Below are 22,650 nucleotides of genomic sequence, written 5' to 3'. Positions count from 1 at the left end.
TGTCGGTAGGATACTCTTGGTCAACACCAAAAAAAAAAGAGCTATCCAACATCCCCTATTTACTAAATAAACTAGCTTAGTACCCGTGCAAAAATGCACGGAAATATATAAATTAATTCAAATAAATAACCTATAAAAAAAGTCATTTAAATAAATGGGTTGGTTGGATCATTATCGAGTTTACTAAACGAAACTATGAATCATTTAAATACATGAGTTATTTCTTGTTGTGTTCGTTTCGAAAGACATCAGCCCTAACCTGACTTGTATAAGTTTCATGTCATATCTGTGACAACCCATCTACGTAGGCTTGTTACCTCTTAAGTCTTAACCCTAACATGTTAATTGTTTTTTTTTTTTTTTTTTTTTTTTTTTTTTTGTATTTTCAAGTCGGATCAATGACTGAAAACTCTATAATAATAGATTGTATTCTTTTTGGTCACTAACATATGGAGCAAGTTTTGCCTCCTTTGGTCCAAGTAAGTAATGCTTTTAAATTGGCTCAATTTGGTATTCCTAAATCTGAACTACTCATTCTATATTTTTTTATCAATCCATAAATCTATCACATGATCCATAAACTTACAACATGACTACATGAGATCGATCATACTTATTGCAATTTGCACGTACACATGATAAAACTAATTAAACAATCATTTGTACGACAATAGTATTATTTGCTTGTGTTCGATCTTAGAAATGGGCACATTTTTTTCTATTGAATCATCTTTTCTTAATTAAACTCATGGCAAAGAAACTTTGATAGGAGGATTTCGTATGTAATGTGGTATAAAAATTAGTTAGCTCAAAATTCAATCTTTTTTGAATATCAGAACAAATTAACGAATAATTAGCCAATCCTTGCAATGTTCTTGACCGGCGGCCAAAATGTTAACCATCAAAAGTTTAATCTAGGCTAGCTGCTTCCTCTAATGACTTACTCCGTAGAAAATAATTGAAAGAAAATACTTAATACGACTACTCATTGATCCTAACAAAGTTAATTACAAAGTAGAAGTTGATTGTAGAAGGGGAACAAAATATTATTCAGAAAATAAAAAAAAAATATTTGCATAATTGTGAGTTGTGACATCATAAAACATGTAGGATGAAAGACATAAAAAAACAATCTATAATCTACCAATTAATGATTTCAATACTCGTTCGTAACACCGATTGAAATTACCGTAGCTCTGAGTAATTGTTAAACATAATTAGCACAATAATCTTCTATTTTGTGTTCTCCTTTCATTGCATATGGAGTGTATTTATAGTACATACATCAAGATGGAAGAGAAACCGTCAGAATGCCAATCACTTGGCATTCCATTATAAAGCTAATAATAAAGATATTATATACATCATGATGAAACCGACAGAATGCCAATCACTTGGCATTCCATAATAAAGCTATTAATGCTATTAGTCTATTACCCTCCCGCAATCGTAAAGGCAGTACATAGTACGAACTTTACGATTGGAGAATTACAATAAAAGCATAATCAATTAAAAAAAAAACGTCTTCATCTCGATCTCTCTTCGGAAAATCTTCTCATCTTCACAGGGTGGTAAGGGGTGCGTATAGGACTCGCCAGACAATTTTCATTGCGTATAGGACTCGCCAGACACTTTTCATTGCGTAACTCGCCAGTTTTTTTCGTGCGTAACTCGCCGATTTTTTTTCGATGCGTAACTACTTGATTTTTTCGTGCGTAACTCGCCAGTTTTTTCGTGCGTAACTCGCCAGTTTTTTCGGTGCGTATTGGTCTCGCCAGACAATTTTCTTGCGTAACTCGCCAGTTTTTTTTTGGGTGCGTAACTCGCCGATTTTTTCGTGCGTAACTCGCCGATTTTTTCGATGCGTAACTCGCGATTTTTCAAAGTAACTCGCCATTTTTTTTTCAGTGCGTATTGGTCTCGCCAGACAATTTTCTTGCGTAACTCGCCAGTTTTTTTTCTTTTGTACCACCTTGATCAAAAATCGAAAATTTTCTTTTAGAGCAATCTCGATAAAAGGATAAAAAAACATTATTAGAAGTTTTTTTTTTTTTTCCAGCAAAAAGAAATCTGGGAATGACAAATTTCGATCAAAAGGAAAAACATCCATTTGAATGTCAAAGAAAGCATATCATTGATAACTTCAATGGTTAACTTCAAGTCTTCAATGGTATTTTATCAAATTCCATCACCATCTGTGGACGAATTTTTTTTTTTCTTTTCTTTTTTTTTTTTTTTTTAGATAACAGAAATTATTATTTGTGGTTGAAAAATCCTACCGGTGGGTGTAAATTTTCGGCCACCCACCGGTAAGAATGCGGAAGCGGTTTATAGAGACCTCAAGAACGAGGCTCTGATACCATGTTAAACACAATTAGCACAATAATCTTCTATTTTGTGTTCTCCTTTCATTGCATATGGAGTGTATTTATAGTACATACATCAAGATGGAAGAGAAACCGTCAGAATGCCAATCACTTGGCATTCCATTATAAAGCTAATAATAAAGATATTATATACATCATGATGAAACCGACAGAAAATTTTCGATTTTTGATCAAGGTGGTACAAAAGAAAAGAAAAACTGGCGAGTTACGCAAATGAAAATTGTCTGGCGAGTCCTATACGCAATGAAAAAAAACTGGCGAGTTACGCACGAAAAAACTGGCGAGTTACGCAAGAAAATTGTCTGGCGAGACCAATACGCACAGAAAAAAAAACTGGCGAGTTACGCAAGAAAATTGTCTGGCGAGACCAATACGCACAGAAAAAAAACTGGCGAGTTACGCAATGAAAAAAAACTGGCGAGTTACGCATGAAAAAACTGGCGAGTTACGCAATGAAAAGTGTCTGGCGAGTCCTATACGCAATGAAAATTGTCTGGCGAGTCCTATACGCAATGAAAAGTGTCTGGCGAGTCCTATACGCACCCCTTACCACCCTGTGAAGATGAGAAGATTTTCCGAAGAGAGATCGAGATGAAGACGTTTTTTTTTATTGATTATGCTTTTATTGTAATTCTCCAATCGTAAAGTTAAATCTATGTCTTGCGCTTTACGATTGCGGGAGGGTAATAGGATTAATAGAAGTCTTAAAGCTAGTAGTCTTAATATTTGTATTTGGGGAAGAGGAATGGTCACCTCTTCACCTTCCTAAGCTTTACCCCTTCACCTTCCTACCTCTTCACTTTCTTGGCTTCTATATAAAGCCTTGCCTTGAAGCTTATGGAAGAGACACAAAATAGAAGATTATTGTGCTAATTATGTTTAACAGTAATCAATCCTCTGTTTCAACCTATTTTCAGTGAAATCGTTACGTTTCAATGCTAAGACTCCAACTTCAGGATTTATAAAAAAGTGAAAACAATTGCTTAAAAATCGAAATCTGTACAAAAAAAACATAAAACTTAAAGGTAAATAGAACATTAAAATGGTACATCTTATGAATGATATGATTTGATTGCCAGAGAACGACAATTGATGTTATTCGAATTAGCAATTATTGCATTAACAAATTACGAAAGAAATTATTTAGGAAGGAATATGGGTTGTTTGTTTGTTTTTTTAAATAAAAATTATTTAGCAGAAAGGGAGGAAGGAGGAGTAAATATAGGTTGATTTTTATCTTTGTATAGGAAATGACAGCGAGGTTAAAAAGTAGCATTAGGGTTTTGATTAATGTTATACAGTGTAATGCATAGGCGGGAAAAATTCATTGTGAGCTTGACACGTGTGCAATTTATGTTTAGTGGTTTCTCTATTATATAGATAATATAGATATAGATATAGATATAGATAGATAGATAGATATAGATATAGATAGATAGATAGGTGATTCTACATTTTTTTTCCGCCTAAACTATACTGTATTAACTTCTAATTGGGCCATTAATTTTGCATTCTACTAGACACATTTGGGCCAATTCTGCAAGCTAAAAAAATATAACGTACAGCAAGTTAGTGGATATAATAAATTTGATGATCATTGTGGGCCATTTGATTAGTTGGCTAATGGATTTTGGTAAAATTGTGTTTAGTATGAGGTGAGTATTTAGACGGGAAATTAAAAAAGATATTTATGTTTTGTGTTTTATTATTTATAAGAAACAAGAAATTGGTCATTTTTATCAATGTAAGTAGAATGTAGACTGACAAAAAGTGTAACACCCCCATACTCCAAGTGCTTTACCAGGACCACTCAGGTATAAGGATGCCACCATCTCGGTTACCCGAGGCATGATAATCATAAGACAATGAAGAAACATACTTAATTAAATAAGTTTAAGTGATTACATTACAAAACCAACTGTAAGCAAAATACAACTGTTCTCAAACTATAAACCAACTGAAAGGAACTGTTCCAATAAACACAGCGGAAGACTAAAGACTCTGACATGTGATGACTCCATCCCAGACTAGATCCCACGCGTATCCAAGATATACACCTGCTAAAACTGCTCACCATCCCCGAATGGATCACCACAGTTTTAAAACATTTAAACGGGTCGATTAATCACACAATCAACATAGATAACAATAATAAGATAAACGGACAATTTGAATCACACACACACACACACCACCAACTCCCATCATCTCAATCTTGACGTCCATCCTTTGGACCACCACTGCCCGTGGGGGACCGCAACCGTTCCCACCTAAGCCCCGCTCATCATACCGAGCGATAACCCCGTCCCATTAATGTGCACATCCCCTCCCGTGGCGGGTTCCACGGAGGCGAAACTAGGGCGTGAAGTCACTCCCGCAAGTGACCCCACTCTCGGTAGAAACGCATCTCGAGAGCCATAGACAACCAATCACAATCACAATCACAATCACAATCATCATATCAAACAACTAACTACAAAGACATCACCAATATCCCATTATGGGACTAATCGAGTAGAAATCCTGCACGGAAAGCAACACAATTATCGGACGATCTAGCAAAATTGTCTCAAAACCTCTCCTTTACAAATCCTTCTCCTATCACATAATCACATAATCACATAATCACAATCTAACCTTAACAAATCATAAAAACCCCAAATCCCAAAATTAGGGTTTAACCAAATCAAAGGAAATACAATAAAAAGGGTACGTAGATCTTACCCTCGACGCAAGGAATCCAACGATATAAACAACGACAAGAACTGACCGTCTGAACTCCGGGATTGCTAAGAATGCGATTAGGAAGATGAACTGACTGCTTTCTCTCTTAAACAGGGTTTTAGGTTTTGCAAAAGTGATTTAAAACAATGACGATTATGTTTAAATACCTTAATCGCATAATTAACAAAACCCGAGAAAAACTCCCCGTAAAACCGGACACTCGATCGAGTACCCCCCTACTCGATCGAGTGCCCCAGCTACTCGATCGAGTACCCAACAGGTCAGAAACTATTTTATTTCGCAACTTACCCTTACTCGACAGAGTAAGGCCTACTCGATAGAGTACCCAAAGACTTATAAATACGGAGTATTACAAAAAGTGACCAATTTATAAAAATAGTGAACATTTTGTGTAATTTTTTTTTTAAAGTAGTCACTGTTAATAACAAAATAGTGGTAAATTTTAATATCAAAACTAAATTTTTATCATAAAATGGTCACTTTTATGTTGTCCCACCATATTAGGGTATCATATCATAGTATAATTTATGATTGAGAATTAGGCCCTTGACACTCTAGAGTAAAATTTAGTTTGATTACCAAACCGTTGCATATACCTTTTATAGATCAAACAGAATATGCAATGGTTCTTCATTTCCAAAATCCTTCCGCTTCTTTAATTGCTGAGAAAATGAGAGGTAGATCATAATTTTTGTATTTGGTCGTCTTTGCCAGTAAAATTTAACTTACCCAAGATTTGCAAGTGTCGAAACTTTAGTCCGTCGTAATTAGTTGTCTAAATCTAGACACTATCTTGAAGTTTTGAACTTTATACTTTCACAACTAATTTAGATATAAATTGAAAAGTTGTATCATTGATTTGCAAAATTTAAGAGCTATTTATGCATATTGTTACTGTCATTGTGTGTTCAGTCACATTTCCCGGGTCTGTTATTATTATTTTATTCATTTGGTTTCGCTTGTGTTCACTTGAACAAAAACATGGTGAGACCGTTGATCCGGAGTAAATGGTTAATCAACCAGGTGCATCAATATTTGGGCGGAAACGACAACGTCAAGACAACATGGGCGACAATTTTGATGATGTAGAAACATATTGGTAATTATAGTTTAATGAAACTTAAGTTTAAAACCAGTTTTTTATTGCTAATACTTTCGTGTTAATTTACCTGACTATCAGAAAAACTTAATTTGCATTCCATTTGATTCATTTTAAAATTATTTGCATTGCCCTGTAGCGATAAGGCTTTACTTAAATTATTAGTTTATGTTCATAGTTTTCATTTAGGGTGAACTGAATATATATGTTTGCTGCTCCTATTTTAAATGAACTATGCGGGAGGTGGCCGGTTGATTGTAGAGGAATTGCAAGGAAGGTAAGAGATGATACGTGTCTTCAGTAGTACTGAATATAGATTGTGGAGCAAAGTGTGAACGCCCTAAAGGTCGTCATTGGATGGACAATAGTGATGCAGGAATGCTGACCATGTCTTCAACTAGCCTTTTTTTGCAATTAGTTTTTTTTTTTTTTTTTTTTTTTTGACGAGGACTATCCCCTACCGACAGTTGGGGCAATCTCCTTCGGAGTACTGAAGTTAATTTAATGGGTTAACCCCTCCTAAGTTTGCCTTTTTCATTCGCAAGAGTCAAGATATTCAGGACGACATCCCTTTGTGTATGATGTGTTGATTGATGAGACAAAACAGGAGGTGGAGAGAAAGTTTGAATTGTGGAGGCAGACTTTAGCACTACAAGAATTCCGGTCTCGGGCGACCAAAATAGGCGACCGATTTTAGTCGCTAAAAGTAGATTAGCGACCGAAAACAGTCGCCATGCAGTAGTCGCAAGGCTTCGTCGCCTAAATAGACTCGGGCGACCGATTTCCGTCGCCAATTTGGCGACTGACACATAAATTTCGTCGCTAAATTGGCGACCGATTTCTGTCACCATTTTGTCGCCATTTGGCGACTGCCACGTCATCCGTCGCCATTTTGGCGACCGGAGTCGGTCGCTATTTGACTACTTTTCCGTCGCCAATTTTGGCATCAAAAAAATAAAAAAAAAAAGCTAGAAATCTGCAAAAATAAAAAATAAAAAACTACTGATAAAAAAAAAAGGCTCGGCTAAATCAATTTACATTTACATTCAGATTGCTAATCTCAATACAACTTTACATTACAATCAATTTACATCAAAAAATCAATTTACATAAAAAAAAAATAACATTAAAATCAATTTACAATTACATTAACATGCTTCAAAAGCCATAAAAACACCTAAAATTCGTCTTCCTCTACTTCTCCTCTCCTTTTCGGCTAAATCAAGTCCAGATCTAAATAGAAATTGAAATGCATGTATCTTTTAACACCAAAATTTAAATACAAGAATCTGTAAATTTGAATTTGAGAGGAAAAATTAGAAACAATACCTTTATAATTATTCAAACATGGATATAAATAAGATGAAATCCGAAATATGTAGTAAAACTGAAAATTTGGGGAAATCTAATCTTGTTTTAACTACATATATGTTGAGAGCTCTTTGAATATTTTGGGTTTTGTTATTGGGGAAGCTTAATTTTGAATTTTTGGTGAATCTTAATCTTTGATTTTGTTTTAATAAAAAAAAATGAAGTAACAAAGGTAGGAGGATGATGAAGTTTGAAAAGCGTATAGAAGGAGAGTAAAGGGATTTTTTTTTTTTTTTTTTTGTAGAATAAGAAGGTGATGACTGGGGGAGGTGAGAACTCTATTTTAATTGGGTCCACACAATTGGCGACGGAAAATCGGTCGCCCGTCTTGAAATTTCGGTCGCCAATTCTAATTGTTGTACGGGACCAGCTGTCGCCAATTTGGCGACTAAATTTCGTCGCCCGAAATTTTTTTCGGTCGCCAAATTGGCGACCATGCTATTCAGTAGCCTATTTCCGTCGCCCGAGACTGAAATTCTTGTAGTGTAGAGATCGTGGGTTTAGAGTATTTGAGGTGTCAGTTCGATCACTAAGGTGGCGGGGTTGAGATCGACAGAGGCGGGGAGTATTATTTTTGATGGGAATGTTGTTGAGGGGTCTGATTTCTTCAGATATCTAGGATCTATTATTCAAAAAGATGGGGAGTTAGATGGAGATGTGGCTCACAGAATTAAAGCGGGATGGTTGAAATGGAAGAGTGCTTCAAAATTTCTATGCGATAAAGATATGCCCCAAAGATTAAAGGGAAAATTTTATCGCACGACAATTAGGCCTGCCTTACTTTACGGTTCCGAGTGTCGGGCCGTGAAACATTGTCACATTCAAAAGATGAGTGTGGCGGAGATGCGCATGTTGAGGTGGATGTGCGGGACATACAAGGAAAGATCGGTTAAGGAATGAGGTGATTAGGGAAAAGGTAAAAGTGGCGCCAAGATGATGGAAAACCGACTAAGATGGTTTGACCATGTGAGAAGGAGACCTATGGACGCACCAGTTAGGAGGCTGGAGACTTAGAGAACAGAAAGGTCCCTAAAGGTAGAGGAAGACCGAGAAAGACATGGTTGAGAGTGATAGAGCACGATATGAGATTTTTGGGGCTTGAAGAGAGTATGGTGACGGAGAGGGCACAATGGAGGGAAAGAATACATGTGGATTTTTAGTATTTGATGTTTTTTTACATATTTAGTGTTTTTTTTATTTAATTTAAAGAAATTAAATTATTTATTCTTCTCTCCTTTATTACACTTTTTTACCAACTACTTTCTTATAGATTTTACTTGGTTCATTCCGAATCCTTAATTCTATTTCGATTTTTAAAAATCGTTTTAATCTTTTCTCTCGATTTAAATTTTAAGTTTTTATAAAAGAAATCCGGAATTCGATTTTAAAACTCCTAAGTTAACCTTGACTTTCCATTACATTTTCGTTCTTCCTTTTTGTTTTTCATTATCCCTTTTTATTCGCATTTTGAGGCGTGCGTTCACCCATGGACGGTTCGAAAGGATGATTCATGTTAGTCGACCCCAAATCATTTTGGGATTAAGGCTCTGATGTTGTTGTTGTTGAAAAGTCAGGAATCGAACCCTGACCACTTGTTTAAGAGATGAGAGCTTTTACCACTCACACCAGCCAACTTTGATTCAATTAGGTTTTGTTATAGTCAATTAATGAAGGTGCTCTTAATGATGCATGATAAGTTGTTCAATCCAAATTTCTTGGATTTCTGAAACATGAAGCTTAGTCTGTGTAATAAGTTCATGATAGTTGTTCATAAGCTCTTTGTTATACTTTAGTGTTTCACACAATAGTTTGTAGTATACCTGTTCTTTTGTACAAAACACAACGGAGTAATCCTGTATTGGGAAGAACCATTGTCTCGATCTTTTTAGGTCAGGAATGCAATTTTGAATATTTATCTACTTGAGTGTTTCAAATGACGTGTTTTTTACCGATCAAGGCAACTATTTTCCACCGACTTATTTCCGATTAGAATTGCACCAAATTGGGGCATCGCGCGGTGCAACAACTAGTGAGAATAAAAAATCAAGAAAGTGTGCAAAATGATACGATGGAGCATTAACGGAGGAAGAAGTAAAAGATATGAGATATGTAGATTGTACGAGAGGGAAGTGAGGATAGAGGAATTAAAACTGAAATTGAATAAACGAAAATTTCCCACCCTTGAATTTTGGCAGATTACGCATGATACCCTTTATTTTTAAGTTTCTACATATGGTACCCTTATGTTTACCTTTTTCTTGCCCAAAATACCTTTTGACAAACTTCCGTCATATTGCCATTACTCCTACGAGAAATTGGATGAGTAGTTAAATTTTTATGTTATTTCTGTTTTTTATTTAGGTATAATGAATAACATCCCCAACAGCATAGACACTAAGCCCCCCAAAATGAAAGGGCAAGGTAGCAAGGCGTCACTGCCAGTCTCCAAAACCAGGCCCGGACGCAGTGACAATGCGCTCCAGGCTAGAACGGAGTGCCACATAAAAGGGAAGCTGAGCCGACTGGAAAACCTGGGGAGAGCAAATTATACGTAAAGCAAGATAGAGTTTCGAAATACCAGTGCAAGCATGGTGCAAAAGCAGCTCCGACTGTGGATCATCAACCGTGACTTGTATTTATAAGAGTGAAGGGAAGAGGTTGAAAATGTGAAGAGAGTGCATCATAAATACGTCGTCATGTCTTTTAAAAATGGTCAGAATATTTCATTTTTTTGTCCTAAATCCACTAAATGTAGCAGAAAGTGAATGAAAATGCACATTAATGTATTAAGTTTTGAAAAACTTTTCATAAGGTGTTAAGTTTTAAAGTGTAACATTAAAGGGTGTTTTCATCAATCGATACAAAAAAATTACTCCCTCCACAAATCTATTTTCACCCCATTTGCTTTTGGAAGGTTAAAGTTCGGGAACTTTCCGTAAATAAGTTGGAGAATAAAAATTATTAGATCATAAAACAAAAACATTTACACTTATTTTCATGACATTTTTCACGAAAAAAAATTTCAAGAAAAAAAATAACATATAGACTTCGAAAAACACGGTCAAAGTGTCGTCTTAGAGACCATATTAAAGCCAATGAGGTGAAAATATGTTTGTGGAGGGAGTAGATGTTATTTATGCAGCAAGTCTCTCTTGTGACGGATGACAAGTTTGTGACAAATCAAATAATACCCATGTGGGTGGATAAGACAAAATAGATTACTACTCCCTAGACATTCTGTTTTTGTCTTATCTAACCACATGGGTACTACTTGACCCATCACAAGCTTGTGACGAATATACCAGTCACAAATGAAAATTTGTGTTATTTATGAATTATGATGGGCTATTCTCATTTTGGGTAAGGACGGTTGGTTTGGGATTGTGTGATTCCAAATAGGGGTGAGCAAAACCAGATATCCGATCCGGATTTCAAAACCTGATCGGATATCCAAATTTAAAATTATCGTTTTTCATGATCCACATCCAATCCAAATAATTTGGTTATCCGAAAATCTGGAATCCGAAAATTCAGAGATCCAGATTTCGGAAGCCAAATTCAATCCGGATTTAAATGTACAGTAAAAATTCCACTGAGGCTGGTGGTATTGGGCTATTGGCAGACTAAAACAGAAGCCAATTTTGGTTCATTTCGTATTTTGCAACCTACTAAAAAAGGCAACGTCTTTGATCGCATAAATTACAAAGTCTTGATCGCATAAATTACATTTCTCGATCGCATAAATTACAAGTCTTAATTGCATAAATTACAAATCTTTATTATAAATTTTAAAACTAGTCAGAAAACCGCATAAATTAAACATAAAGTTTTATTTTTTTTTTTTCTATATAAATTTTTAAAATTCGGATCGGATCCGGATATCCGGTTTTAAGAAAATCACAATCCACATCCGATCCAGTTTATTTAGAAACAAAACGGATCAGATATTCAATTTAAATAGTATGCATATATTCGGATTATTTTTTTTGGATTCGAAAAAAATTCGGATCAGATATTTTGTGGTCAACCCTAATTCCAAACCGGTAAAACACCACTCCTATAAAATGCGACCGACCGAGAAGCTTTTAATTGCGTATCATCAAAAAAAAAATCGCAAACCCTAACCCTAACCCTAAAAGATAGAGAGTATGAATCCTTATCTCCTACAATTGATGGAGGTAGAAGAAAAAATGGCGCTACATTATCGTAACAAGGTAGAAGGGGTGAATCCCTACGTACGGGAAGCTGATGAAATAGCAGGGAAACTTATAAAATGGGATGAGCAGAGGAAGACGGCCGTAAAAGAGAGCAATAACGAATCGATATCAGAAATAGCGATCAAGATTGAAGACGATGATGATGATGTTTTTTTTATGATCCTATGTCCGCGGGTTAGGTTGTTTTACAATCGGAAGTCGGGTCCAATCTTAGATCCATTGGAGTTGGCTTCTACACTTCGTATGTTGTTAATTTGGCCTGAATATTCCAAAAAACCCGTTTTCATCGACCTTGACGATGTCAAGTCAGATGACTACTGTAAAACGATTGCGGTTTATGTTCGTGATCTGAGTTTTATTCCTCTCCTGGATAATTCGCTCCCTATTTACTCCAAGATTGCCATTGCTCGTCAATTTTTACTCCGACAAAACCTCAATCCTCTAACAGTTTTTTACGGGAATCGCCCCGACCCCAACCTCGTTTACGACCTCGTTGATTCACCTCCTCCTGATGATCCCATTAGTCTCGTTCATGATTTTGATGCTTCTTATCCTGGTTAGATTACGATACGATTACGATTAATTTCTTTTCTTCCATTTTTGCATTTGATTTCATAATATATAATATATATAATAACTAACTCACTGATTGATTTTAGGCTATATGGATCATAGAAGGCCTGTGATAGTAGTGTACGGACTTGTACCAGCGTTTCCATCAACCTCCAACAAATCCACTCACTTACTTCAGTTTTTCTCCTCTTTTGGAATTGTTAGGTATTACTCTCTCTGTTCCGATGATTTGTTGTCCTTTTCCATATTGGGGCGTCTCAGTCATTTGTTGTCATTTCTATTTTAAGAATGAACTTGATGAACAATTTGATCATTCTCACTCACTTGTCATCTAGTAATTGGTTCATTCCTCTTTCCTTGGTATTTGTGTCAAAACCAAATGACAACAATTGACCGGGACGGTGGGAGTATTAATTAAGACATTGACTTTACCTTGCTTGAAATTTCAAGCATCATCTTTTATTGTTTATTGTTTATTGTTTATTGTTTATTGTTCTTTCTCTCTCAACAGGTTTTTTAATATTCAACTTGACACTGTTTCAGTTGAATATGAAGTTCAGGATGATTTTTTAGTCGCTTTGAATACATTGTGCTGTTGTTCAATTCGAAAGGTACTTATTCTGTTTTTCTTTTTTTTTTCTACTTTTTGGTTATAGTTCATCCGATCGTTAATTTGACTTTATACCGTTATATTTGTAGGATGGTTCGCATGAGCTCTTTGATTTTGACATTGTATTGAAGCGTCCTCTTTTGGGAGAAAACGAGAAAGAAGTAGGGAAAAAAACCTATCAAAAAGAGAAAGACAGTTCTGAAAGAACATGGGAAAAAACCTATCAAAAATAGAAAGAAGAAGCTTTCCTTAGGTTGATTTTAGGTATGTATTTTGGAAAATTATGTTATGGAAAATGTGACGTTGTACTATGTAAATGAGTCGATTTAATATCGTGTAAAAGGTAATTCGATAACATGATTCTGTCTGTGTTCTGCTTGAATGAGTGCTGTTGTGTTCACGTTTTTGCAATCTTTATGTGCTGGCCTGTGCTATTATGGTGTGTGTAATTTTGTTCAACTAACAAGTTTGTTGTGGTCGTGGTAGTTCAATTTAAATCGACTCATTTATTTTGCGAAAACAAAATTAGTGATTCACTGTTCAGTTTGATACGTAGAATGAGTCAAGTTCTTCTCAAATAATATCATATCATTAATAAAATATTTAATGTTGTAAATGTAGTAAAAAATAAGAAGTATAGTAGGGAAAATATTTCCTTACTTATAAGTTAGATGTCATTGTATGCCAGCCTCTATATTTATAATATAGAGGCTGTGTCATTTGTTCATTACACATTCAATAAGAAATACATTCTCTCTCTCATTAATCTATAACACGTTATCAGCACGTAGCTCTAAGCTTTTGAGCGGTAATTGATTTTTTCTTTTTACATTTTTTTTCCTCGTATTTTTCTATCATTACACCTGTAATTTGTCTTTCTTATTGTCCATTTCATTATCTTTTTCACGTATGATATCAATTTTGTGTTGGAAATTTGGAATCAACAAGCATCACTTAGGCTTGTTCAATATTTTGGATCACCACGTGTACATATTATAATATCAACACATTTCGATCCAATATCATATGATTCCGCTAATTTAAATTTCCTTTTTCCCTTTTATTATTATTATTTTTATTTTATTTTTTGGCTACGATGAACTTTCTTTTGTCTCTATTAATATGAAATGAGACGATCCCCTATCAATATAATGTGAGATTAACTCATATCAATATAATTTGAGTTTATATCCTATTAATATAACATGGATAATCTCCTATCATTAATGTGAGACGGTCACTCTTTTACAATAAGACTTTGTAGTCATCGTAATGATTTTATTTAATTTTATTATACACATTTCGTTTTTTTTTCCTTACCTATGACATCATCTCAAATGTGTCTTAATATCTTGATTGCCAAAATTACACTGCTAGAATAAAGGAATATATTTCCTTCTTATTATATGACGACGTAAATCTTGCTTAATTATGTCTCATATATCACAAATATTGTCTTAATGACTCTTAAATTCTTGGGTATACATTGTTTTAATCATAATTAATAGAAATATGGTGGAGATTGACTTCACAGCGATATGTTAATGTGCTATTTCGAAACTAAGACAAAAATGTTTTTAGTAAAATACTTTTCTTTCTCACATATCTATACCCGGTGCATTACATGTGTGTATAAAATGCTTTTCATTGTATCTGACATTATCTACTAGTATGTTGGGTGGGAAGCACTACGCATTTTGGTTATTAAAATATACTCCGCCGTTTTCGTTTTTCTCTAATATCCTATCAATTCTAGTACGTAAATGTCCATTATTAAAGATATTATTTGCTTTTTCTTAGTTTATCAAATGTTAAATTAGTTTTTCCTACATTAACATACTTCTCCTAACTTTACTAGATGTCGAACCTTTCAAAGTTGGAAATTTTGGCTCTTGACATATCGGGCAAGAACTATTTGTCATGGATTTTGGATGCTGAAATCCACCTCAAGGCCGACTCTCTCGGTAACACCATTGTTGAAGGAAACGATGCATCCCTTGAGGATCGTTCTAAGGCATTGATTTTCCTTCGTCGTCATCTTGACGAATCTCTAAAGGAACAATATCTAACACTGAAAGATCCGTATACTCTTTGGATGGAATTAAAAGGTCGTTTTGACCATCAAAAATCGGTTATCCTTCCACGTGCAAGGTACGAATGGATGCATCTTCGTCTACAAGATTTCAAAAGTGTCATTGAATATAATTCAGCACTTTTCCAAATTGTTTCTCGTTTGAAATTATGCGGAGAAACTATCACTGAATCCGATCTTTTGGAGAAAACTTATTCAACTTTTCATGCTTCAAACTTGGTTCTCCAACAACAATATAGAGAGCGTCAATTCAAAAAGTATTCTGAGCTCATCTCTTGTCTATTGGTTGCTGAGCAGAACGAGTTACTAATGTAAAATCACCAAACTCATCCGAAAGGCTCATCGCCTATTCCTATTATTGAAGCAAATGCTAATGTTGCTCAAAGTGGTGGGAAAAGGCATGAACATGGGTTAGGCCCTAAAAAATTCATTAACAAAAAGATGGTTGGTCCTAATTCCTATCAAAAGAAGGGGAAGAAAAATGAAACTATATGTCATCGATGTGGCTCACAAGGGCATTGGGCAAACGTTTGTCGTACTCCAAAATATCTTGTCGATCTCTATAAGGCTTCGGTTCAAGCAAAAAATGTTGAAACCAATTTTGCTCAGTTTAAAGTGCCAAATGAAAATGCCCATTTTGAAACCAATTTTGCTCAGTTTAAAGTGCCAAATGAAAATGCCCATTTTGATCTTCCTGATTTCAAGGCTACAGCAAATCATAGCGAATTTGATAACATTGATATTTCATTGGTGATGTCTAAGCCTATTTACTAGAACTTAATGCTATTTTCAATAAATGACCATGTTTGTCTTGGTCTAGGATGAATTGTTTTTTTTTTTGTTTGTTGTTTTTGTTTTATCTTTTGGACAATTAATTTCACCTAGTGAGTTAATTTGTTGTTCTCCTTAGTAATGAATTTTGATTTTCTTCCACAATTCATTACCTCATCTTCTAGTTTTCCCCCCCTCTTTTTTATTATTATCATTATTCATTCATTCATTTTCTTTCTTTTTAAAGGATGATGGATGTTGCTAGTAAAAAGTTAATAGCAAATGGCGAAGATATTTGTCTCGTAGACAGTGCAACAACACATACAATTCTCCGTGATAAACAATTCTTCTCCCATTTAACATTATCCACAGCTAATGTCAATACTATATCAAGGACAACAAACATAATTGAGGGGTATGGAAAAGCATCTCTCATGTTACCAAATGGTACAAAAATCCATATTCATGAGGCCTTATTCTCGAAAAGGTCTGAGCGAAATTTATTGAGTTTTAAAGATATCCGTCTTAATGGATATCATCTTGAGACAACAACTGAGGCTAATATAGAGTACCTATGTATTACTAAAATTATCTCGGGAAATAAAAAATTATTAGTCAGGATTATACCATACTACCCTAATTGAATCACATGTTGTGAAACATTCAAAAACTCTTGATTCCAATATTTTTAAAATTTGGCATGACCGATTAGGTCACCCTGGAAAGACAATGATACGTCGAATTGTAGAAAATTCGCATGGATATCCCTTAAAGAATTTGAAAATCTTATCCACCGACGATTGTCCATGTGATGCTTGTTATCAAGGAAAATTAATAATCAGACCATCTTTAACGAAAGTTGGTGTTGAATCTCGTAATTTTCTACAACGAATTCATGGCGATATATGTGGACCTATTCACCCCAGCAGTGGACTATTCCGCTATTTTATGGTTCTAATTGATGCTTCAACAAGGTGGTCTCATGTTTGTCTACTTTCAACTTGTACTGTTGCATTTGCAAGACTTCTTGCACAAATTATTAGACTACGAACTCAATTTCCAGATTTTAGTATCAAATCTATTCGTCTTGACAATGCTGGTGAATTTACATCTAAAACATTTGATGAATATTGCATGTCAATAGGTATTGATATTGAACACCCTGTTGCCCACGTGCACACTCAGAATGGTATGGCGGAAAGTTTTATAAAACGATTGCAATTGATTGCCCGGCCGTTAATTTTAAGGTCGAAGTTACCATTCTCAACATGGGGTCATGCAATATTACATGCTGCATCACTAGTACGTATAAGACCAACCAGCTATCAACAACACTCTCCCGTACAACTTGTACTTGGGCATCAACCAAATGTATCTCATCTTAGAACTTTTGGTTGTGCAATGTATGTCCCAATAGCTCCACCACAGAGAGCAAAAATGGGTCCTCAACGTAAACTCGATATATATGTTGGATATGATTCTCCATCCATCATTAGATACTTAGATCCCCTAACAGGAAATGTTTTTAATGCAAGGTTTGCTGATTGCAAATTCGATGAGTCAAATTTCCCGTCGTTAGGGGGAGAAAAACTAAAGTTTGAGGAACATCGTGAAATTTCATGGAATACACCAACATTAGCCCATTTTGATCCTCGTACAAAGCAATGTGAGCTTGAAGTTCAAAAGATCATACATTTGCAGAATATTGCAAACAAAATGCCTGATACATTTACCGATACAGGAAGGGTAACAAAATCGCATATACATGCTGCAAATGCTCCGGCAAAAGTACGTATCCCACAAGGAGATAATGATAATATAAATAACTCTAAGCCACGTTTAAAGCGTGGTCGACCTCTTGGTGCAAAAGATTCAGTTCCGCGAAAAAAGAAAACAGGAGTCGTCATTTCGGAAAAAGACGATATGTCTGAAAATTTGATTGAACAACCAATTGCGAATAAACAAATTGCACCTCAAGAGGAAAATGTACCCCAAAGCAATGAAATATCTATAAATTATCTTTGATACGAAACAAAAATCGATAGGAATAAAATTATTCTTGACAATGAGTTTGCTTTTACAATTGCTCTAGATACCATAGAGCATATTGATGACCCTGAACCATAATCCGTCGAAGAATGCCAAAATAGAATTGATTGCCCAAAGTGAGAGAAGCAATCCAAGCAGAGTTTAACTCATTAACAAAGAGAAAAGTTTTTGGTCCAATTGTCGAAACTCCTAAAAGTATAAAACCCGTCGGATACAAGTGGGTATATTTGTACGAAAACGCAACGAAAAAAATGAAATCATGAGATATAAAGCTCGATTAGTTGCTCAAGGTTTTTCACAACGACCAGGGATTGATTACGAAGAAACTTATTCCCCAGTAATGGATGCAATTACATTTCGTTTTCTAATTAGTTTGGCAGCTTCAGAAAGGCTCAATATGCGTCTTATGGAAGTAGTCACAACCTATTTGTATGGATCACTTGATAGTGACATCTATATGAAAATTCCTGAAGGATTTCATGTACCTGAAGCAAATAAGTCCAACGGACGAAATATGTACTCAATCAAACTCCAAAAAGCTCTATATGGACTAAAGCAATCTGGAAGAATGTGGTATAAACGTCTTAGCGAATACTTGATAAAAGAAGGATACACCAATAATGCTATTTGTCCATGTGTCTTCATTAAGAAATCCAACTCGGGGTTTGCTATAATTGCGGTATATGTTGATAATCTAAACCTTATTGGAACCCTTGAAAACCTCACTGAAACTGCTGTTTATTTAAAAAAGGAATTTGAAATGAAAGATCTTGGTGAGATAAAATTTTGTCTTGGATTACAAATAGAACATACTCTAAATGGAATATTTGTACACCAATCCGCATATACACAAAAGATCCTAAAACGTTTTTACATGGACAAAGCACATCCATTAAGTTCACCAACGGTCGTGAGATCACTCGATGTAAATAGGGATCCCTTTCGCCCTAAGGAAAATGGTGAAGAAATCCTTGGTTCAGAAGTACCATATTTAAGTGCAATTGGTGCCCTCATGTATCTTGCTAATTGTACAAGACCTGACATTGCATTTTCAGTTAATCTATTAGCAAGATATAGCTCTGCTCCAACTAAAAGACATTGGAATGAGGTCAAGCACCTTTTCCAATATCTTAGTGGCACTATTGATTTAGGCTTATTCTATCCTTATAGTTCTATCAAAACTAGTTGGATATGGAGATGCAGGTTATCTATCTGACCCACACAAGGGAAGATCACAAACTGGGTATTTGTTCACTTATGGAGATACAGCTATATCTTGGCGGTCAGTGAAGCAAACAATCGCTGCTACATCTACAAATCATTCCGAAATACTGGCAATACATGAAGCAAGTCGCGAATGTCTTTAGCTAAGGTCTATGATACACCATATTCAGGATTCATGTGGACTTCATTCAATTAAAGACTCATCAACAGTATTATACGAAGACAATGCTGCCTGCATTGCACAACTTAAAGAAGGCTTTATTAAGGGAGATCGAACAAAGCACATCAGTCCGAAATTCTTCTTCACACATGACCTGCAGAAACAGGGTAAAATTGACATTCAACATGTGCGCTCAAGCGACAACCTGGCAGATCTCTTCACCAAAGCATTACCTACTTCAACATTGAAGAAATCCATTATTTATATACTTGAAAAGTGGTGTAGTGGGTAAAGCATGCTTTGTTATATTGTGGAGAATTGGAGATCTTGGGTTTGAAATCCATGACTTCTTTTTTCCCCTTAATTTTTCTTGCTCCTAAAATTAGGGTTCTAATACTTTCTATAATAGATTTTCTTTGTTATTAACTTCAATAGTATTTTCCGTTGTTAATTTCGTCTAATGTATTAGAATGAGTTTTTGTAAGATGACTAAATGTCAAATGCATCAATACATATCATAATTTTTTTTTATAAATAATTTACCCTAACAATTTTAGAAAATTCAATATTATAGGCTTATAGCTACACACTATCAATAAGAAAAATACGGTCTTTTTAGTTTACGAAAAAAAATTGTGTTAAATTGAACCCCCATTGCTCTAATCCTAAAAATGCCACTGCAGAAGGATAAATATAAATAACACAAAGTGTGTGCATCCAAAGTCCCATACATGGAAAGGGTATTTCATATTCCATGACTTCTTAATCATATACTCCGTAATAAGAAGATGTAATGATTTGTTTATGCTTATTTCATTTTTATTTAACTTTCAACCATTGCAAATTTGTTGATTTGTTGAAGATGGGTAAAAAAAAGAAAATTTTTAGTCTTTAATTGGTTTTACAAACCATAACCATTCATCGTTGTTGATTATCTATTTTATATGTATCTTAAACCCTCTTTTACAATAAAGTATATGCAAGGGCCAATGGTTGAAGGCTTACCTATAAATTAGTGATTATTAACAACCATTTGTTTCTTACATCATCTCTCTTGGGTCTTTGTACGTTTAACAAAGAAGATAATTACGCTCTCAATAGTTATGCTAAGAATGATAACTCAATGCATGCTTTTACGCAAGAATTTGCGGAGACATTGCTTAATTCTTAAAAAAGCAAGATGAACACAATTACAAGAAGACCTAATTGCTTAAATTTGCAAAATATGTACAAATTAAATTATTTTTAGTCATTGTTTTTGGGTGAATCTTGATTGACGTTATCTCTTTTCTTTATTTTTTTTTACTTTTATCATCAATAAGAAAATCTCGAGTAAAATTATTTTCAAACTATAACTATTAGTCATAAACATGTTTAATTCTCATGGAAAAAGTTAGAAGACATTAAATAGACCCTTTATGTTATTTAATTGATGCTTTTGGCCTCTTCATTATTAAAAAAAAAGTTCTTCAAGAGGAAAATAAAAAACTTATAGTATCATATATATTTTTGACGAAAAAAGTATATATTTTGAAAAAAAAAAAATCAATACTATCTTTTAAGCTTACTTAAAATAACATATTACATCACATATATGTAATAATTAATAAACAGTTCATATCTTATAATAAATAAATAAGAAACATTAAGAATGAGAAAGTACCATGCACCATAGTGCGTCCTGAGTGCATGGTATAATTTACCCTTATTTGTTGTCTTTTTTACCTCTAATAAATTTCACAGGATATTGACTATAGTCTCTTAATAATTTTAAACTTTTCATCTTCCCTTTTTAATGACACTTAAATTCATGTAATTATCAAGGTTCTTAATTATACTATCTATAAAAAAAATATAAAAAAGCTAACTAAAGTAGTGGTTTAACGCTACATGAGCATAAGGTAGCTTCCAATGTTGTCACTTGGCATCTCCTATTAAGCCGAATTTTCCTTTGTTCTAAGGACAAATATAAATGTGAACAAATTAATTCACTATATAAATGTAAAAAAATTAAATCACTTTTACGTTTTACCTTTTTCATTTAATAGAAATTTGAAAGGCTACAAATGAATGCCCAACGCCCAAAACAACATGAAGTAAATTAAATTAACGTACGTGCATTAAAGAAATGCAAATGACAAATCATATTCCCCATCTTTTCACATAACTTTGTTTAAACTAAGATTTAATCCCCTTTGTCTTCCTTATTACATTACTCCATCTTGTAATTAGAGATGGGAGTGTAACCAAATACCAATGCTCCTTTATTTCGCCTTAATGTAGTACTCTTATAAAACATAAAGAATTTGTTCATCTTGTAATCATAAATGGGAGTGTGACCATTAATAAATTCTTCTATGTATTACTGCATTATTATCTTCATTAGTTCATATGCATGAATGCATTCATTTCTTGCATTGTGGAGTATATTTGTATTCCTAGAACGTGATATTATTATTGATATACACATTTTGGTTTCCTGTTAATATGTTATGCAATGAAAATATATTCATATATCCGTTGAAGAGTTTTTATTCTAGGACATAGCGTAATGTCATGTTCTTATCGTTACTTATTTCGGGTTGTCTTATTTCAGATGAATCATATGGAGGCATCGAGGAGGAATGTTTAGGATAACCCTTTTTTGCTGCGCATTACTTTCAGGTAGTACCATGACAAGATCTCGAGTTTTGAAATTTTCAGAACAAATAGCAATGATAACTTATTAACTTATACCTTAATTGTACTCGCTAATAGATAGATTATGTTTAATTCTATAGAATAAACATTTTTTCTAACAATTTACAAAGGGGTCAATTACGTTGTGTTTTGCCTATATTCAGGTTGTATTATACTCTTTTAAGTTAATACTACAAAGCATAACATTAACGTGTTTTCAAGTGTAGATTGGAGTTTCTACATTCTTGAATTCAACACTAACTGTTGACCAAATTAAGTGGGTAATTGGATGTTTTCTTAAAAGTTGTCTCGCTATCACTAGATAGTTTTTTTTACCTTCATTTATTATTTTTCCTAGATTAGAATAGTTTTCTTCTTTTTAACTATACTTTAATCGTGATCGAGACTTACATGTTCTCAAATCCTTCCTCCATTTCATGACTTATCATTTGAATTTAATTTGATCTTAATCAGGTTTGGATAGGCAAGAATTGGGCCCGAGTTGCCTCAAGGGATTATATGGATGATCTTCTCGCATTGAGTTAGACAACTCAGCAAAACAAACATCGTATACATCCCGAAAAATCCGGTTAAAATGGTGCCCTGGACACTACGCAAAAGTAAATGGGAAGAAAATAGTGATTGAGAATACGCTTATCTTAGTCCCGACCAA

The 22,650-nt window shown here is 34.3% G+C and overlaps 2 protein-coding genes across 3 annotated transcripts; both read left to right on the top strand.

Moving 5' to 3' along the window:
- Positions 1-11,689: 11,689 nt before the first annotated feature.
- Positions 11,690-14,944, top strand: LOC141592607 (uncharacterized). 2 transcript variants are annotated; one of them, XM_074413346.1, is made up of 5 exons: positions 11,690-12,375; positions 12,479-12,596; positions 12,904-13,003; positions 13,092-13,266; positions 14,861-14,944. In XM_074413346.1, the coding sequence occupies exons 1-4, from the start codon at positions 11,751-11,753 to the stop codon at positions 13,233-13,235; spliced, it is 987 nt and encodes a 328-aa protein (XP_074269447.1). In that variant the 5' UTR covers positions 11,690-11,750; the 3' UTR covers positions 13,236-13,266; positions 14,861-14,944. The 2 variants fall into 2 exon arrangements, with proteins under 2 accessions (XP_074269447.1, XP_074269446.1); XM_074413345.1 differs by lacking the exon at positions 14,861-14,944 and having other exon boundaries at positions 13,092-13,436.
- Positions 14,861-15,409, top strand: LOC141590563 (uncharacterized). The gene has a single exon (XM_074411140.1). It carries the CDS (start codon positions 14,861-14,863, stop codon positions 15,407-15,409), a length of 549 nt encoding a protein of 182 aa, XP_074267241.1.
- The last annotated feature ends 7,241 nt before the right edge of the window (positions 15,410-22,650 follow it).

This window comes from Silene latifolia, chromosome 7 (assembly GCF_048544455.1).
Source record: "Silene latifolia isolate original U9 population chromosome 7, ASM4854445v1, whole genome shotgun sequence".
NCBI classification, from domain to species: domain Eukaryota; kingdom Viridiplantae; phylum Streptophyta; class Magnoliopsida; order Caryophyllales; family Caryophyllaceae; genus Silene; species Silene latifolia.
Note: the sequence above shows the minus strand (reverse complement) of the source record. Positions and strands in the feature narration are given on the sequence as shown.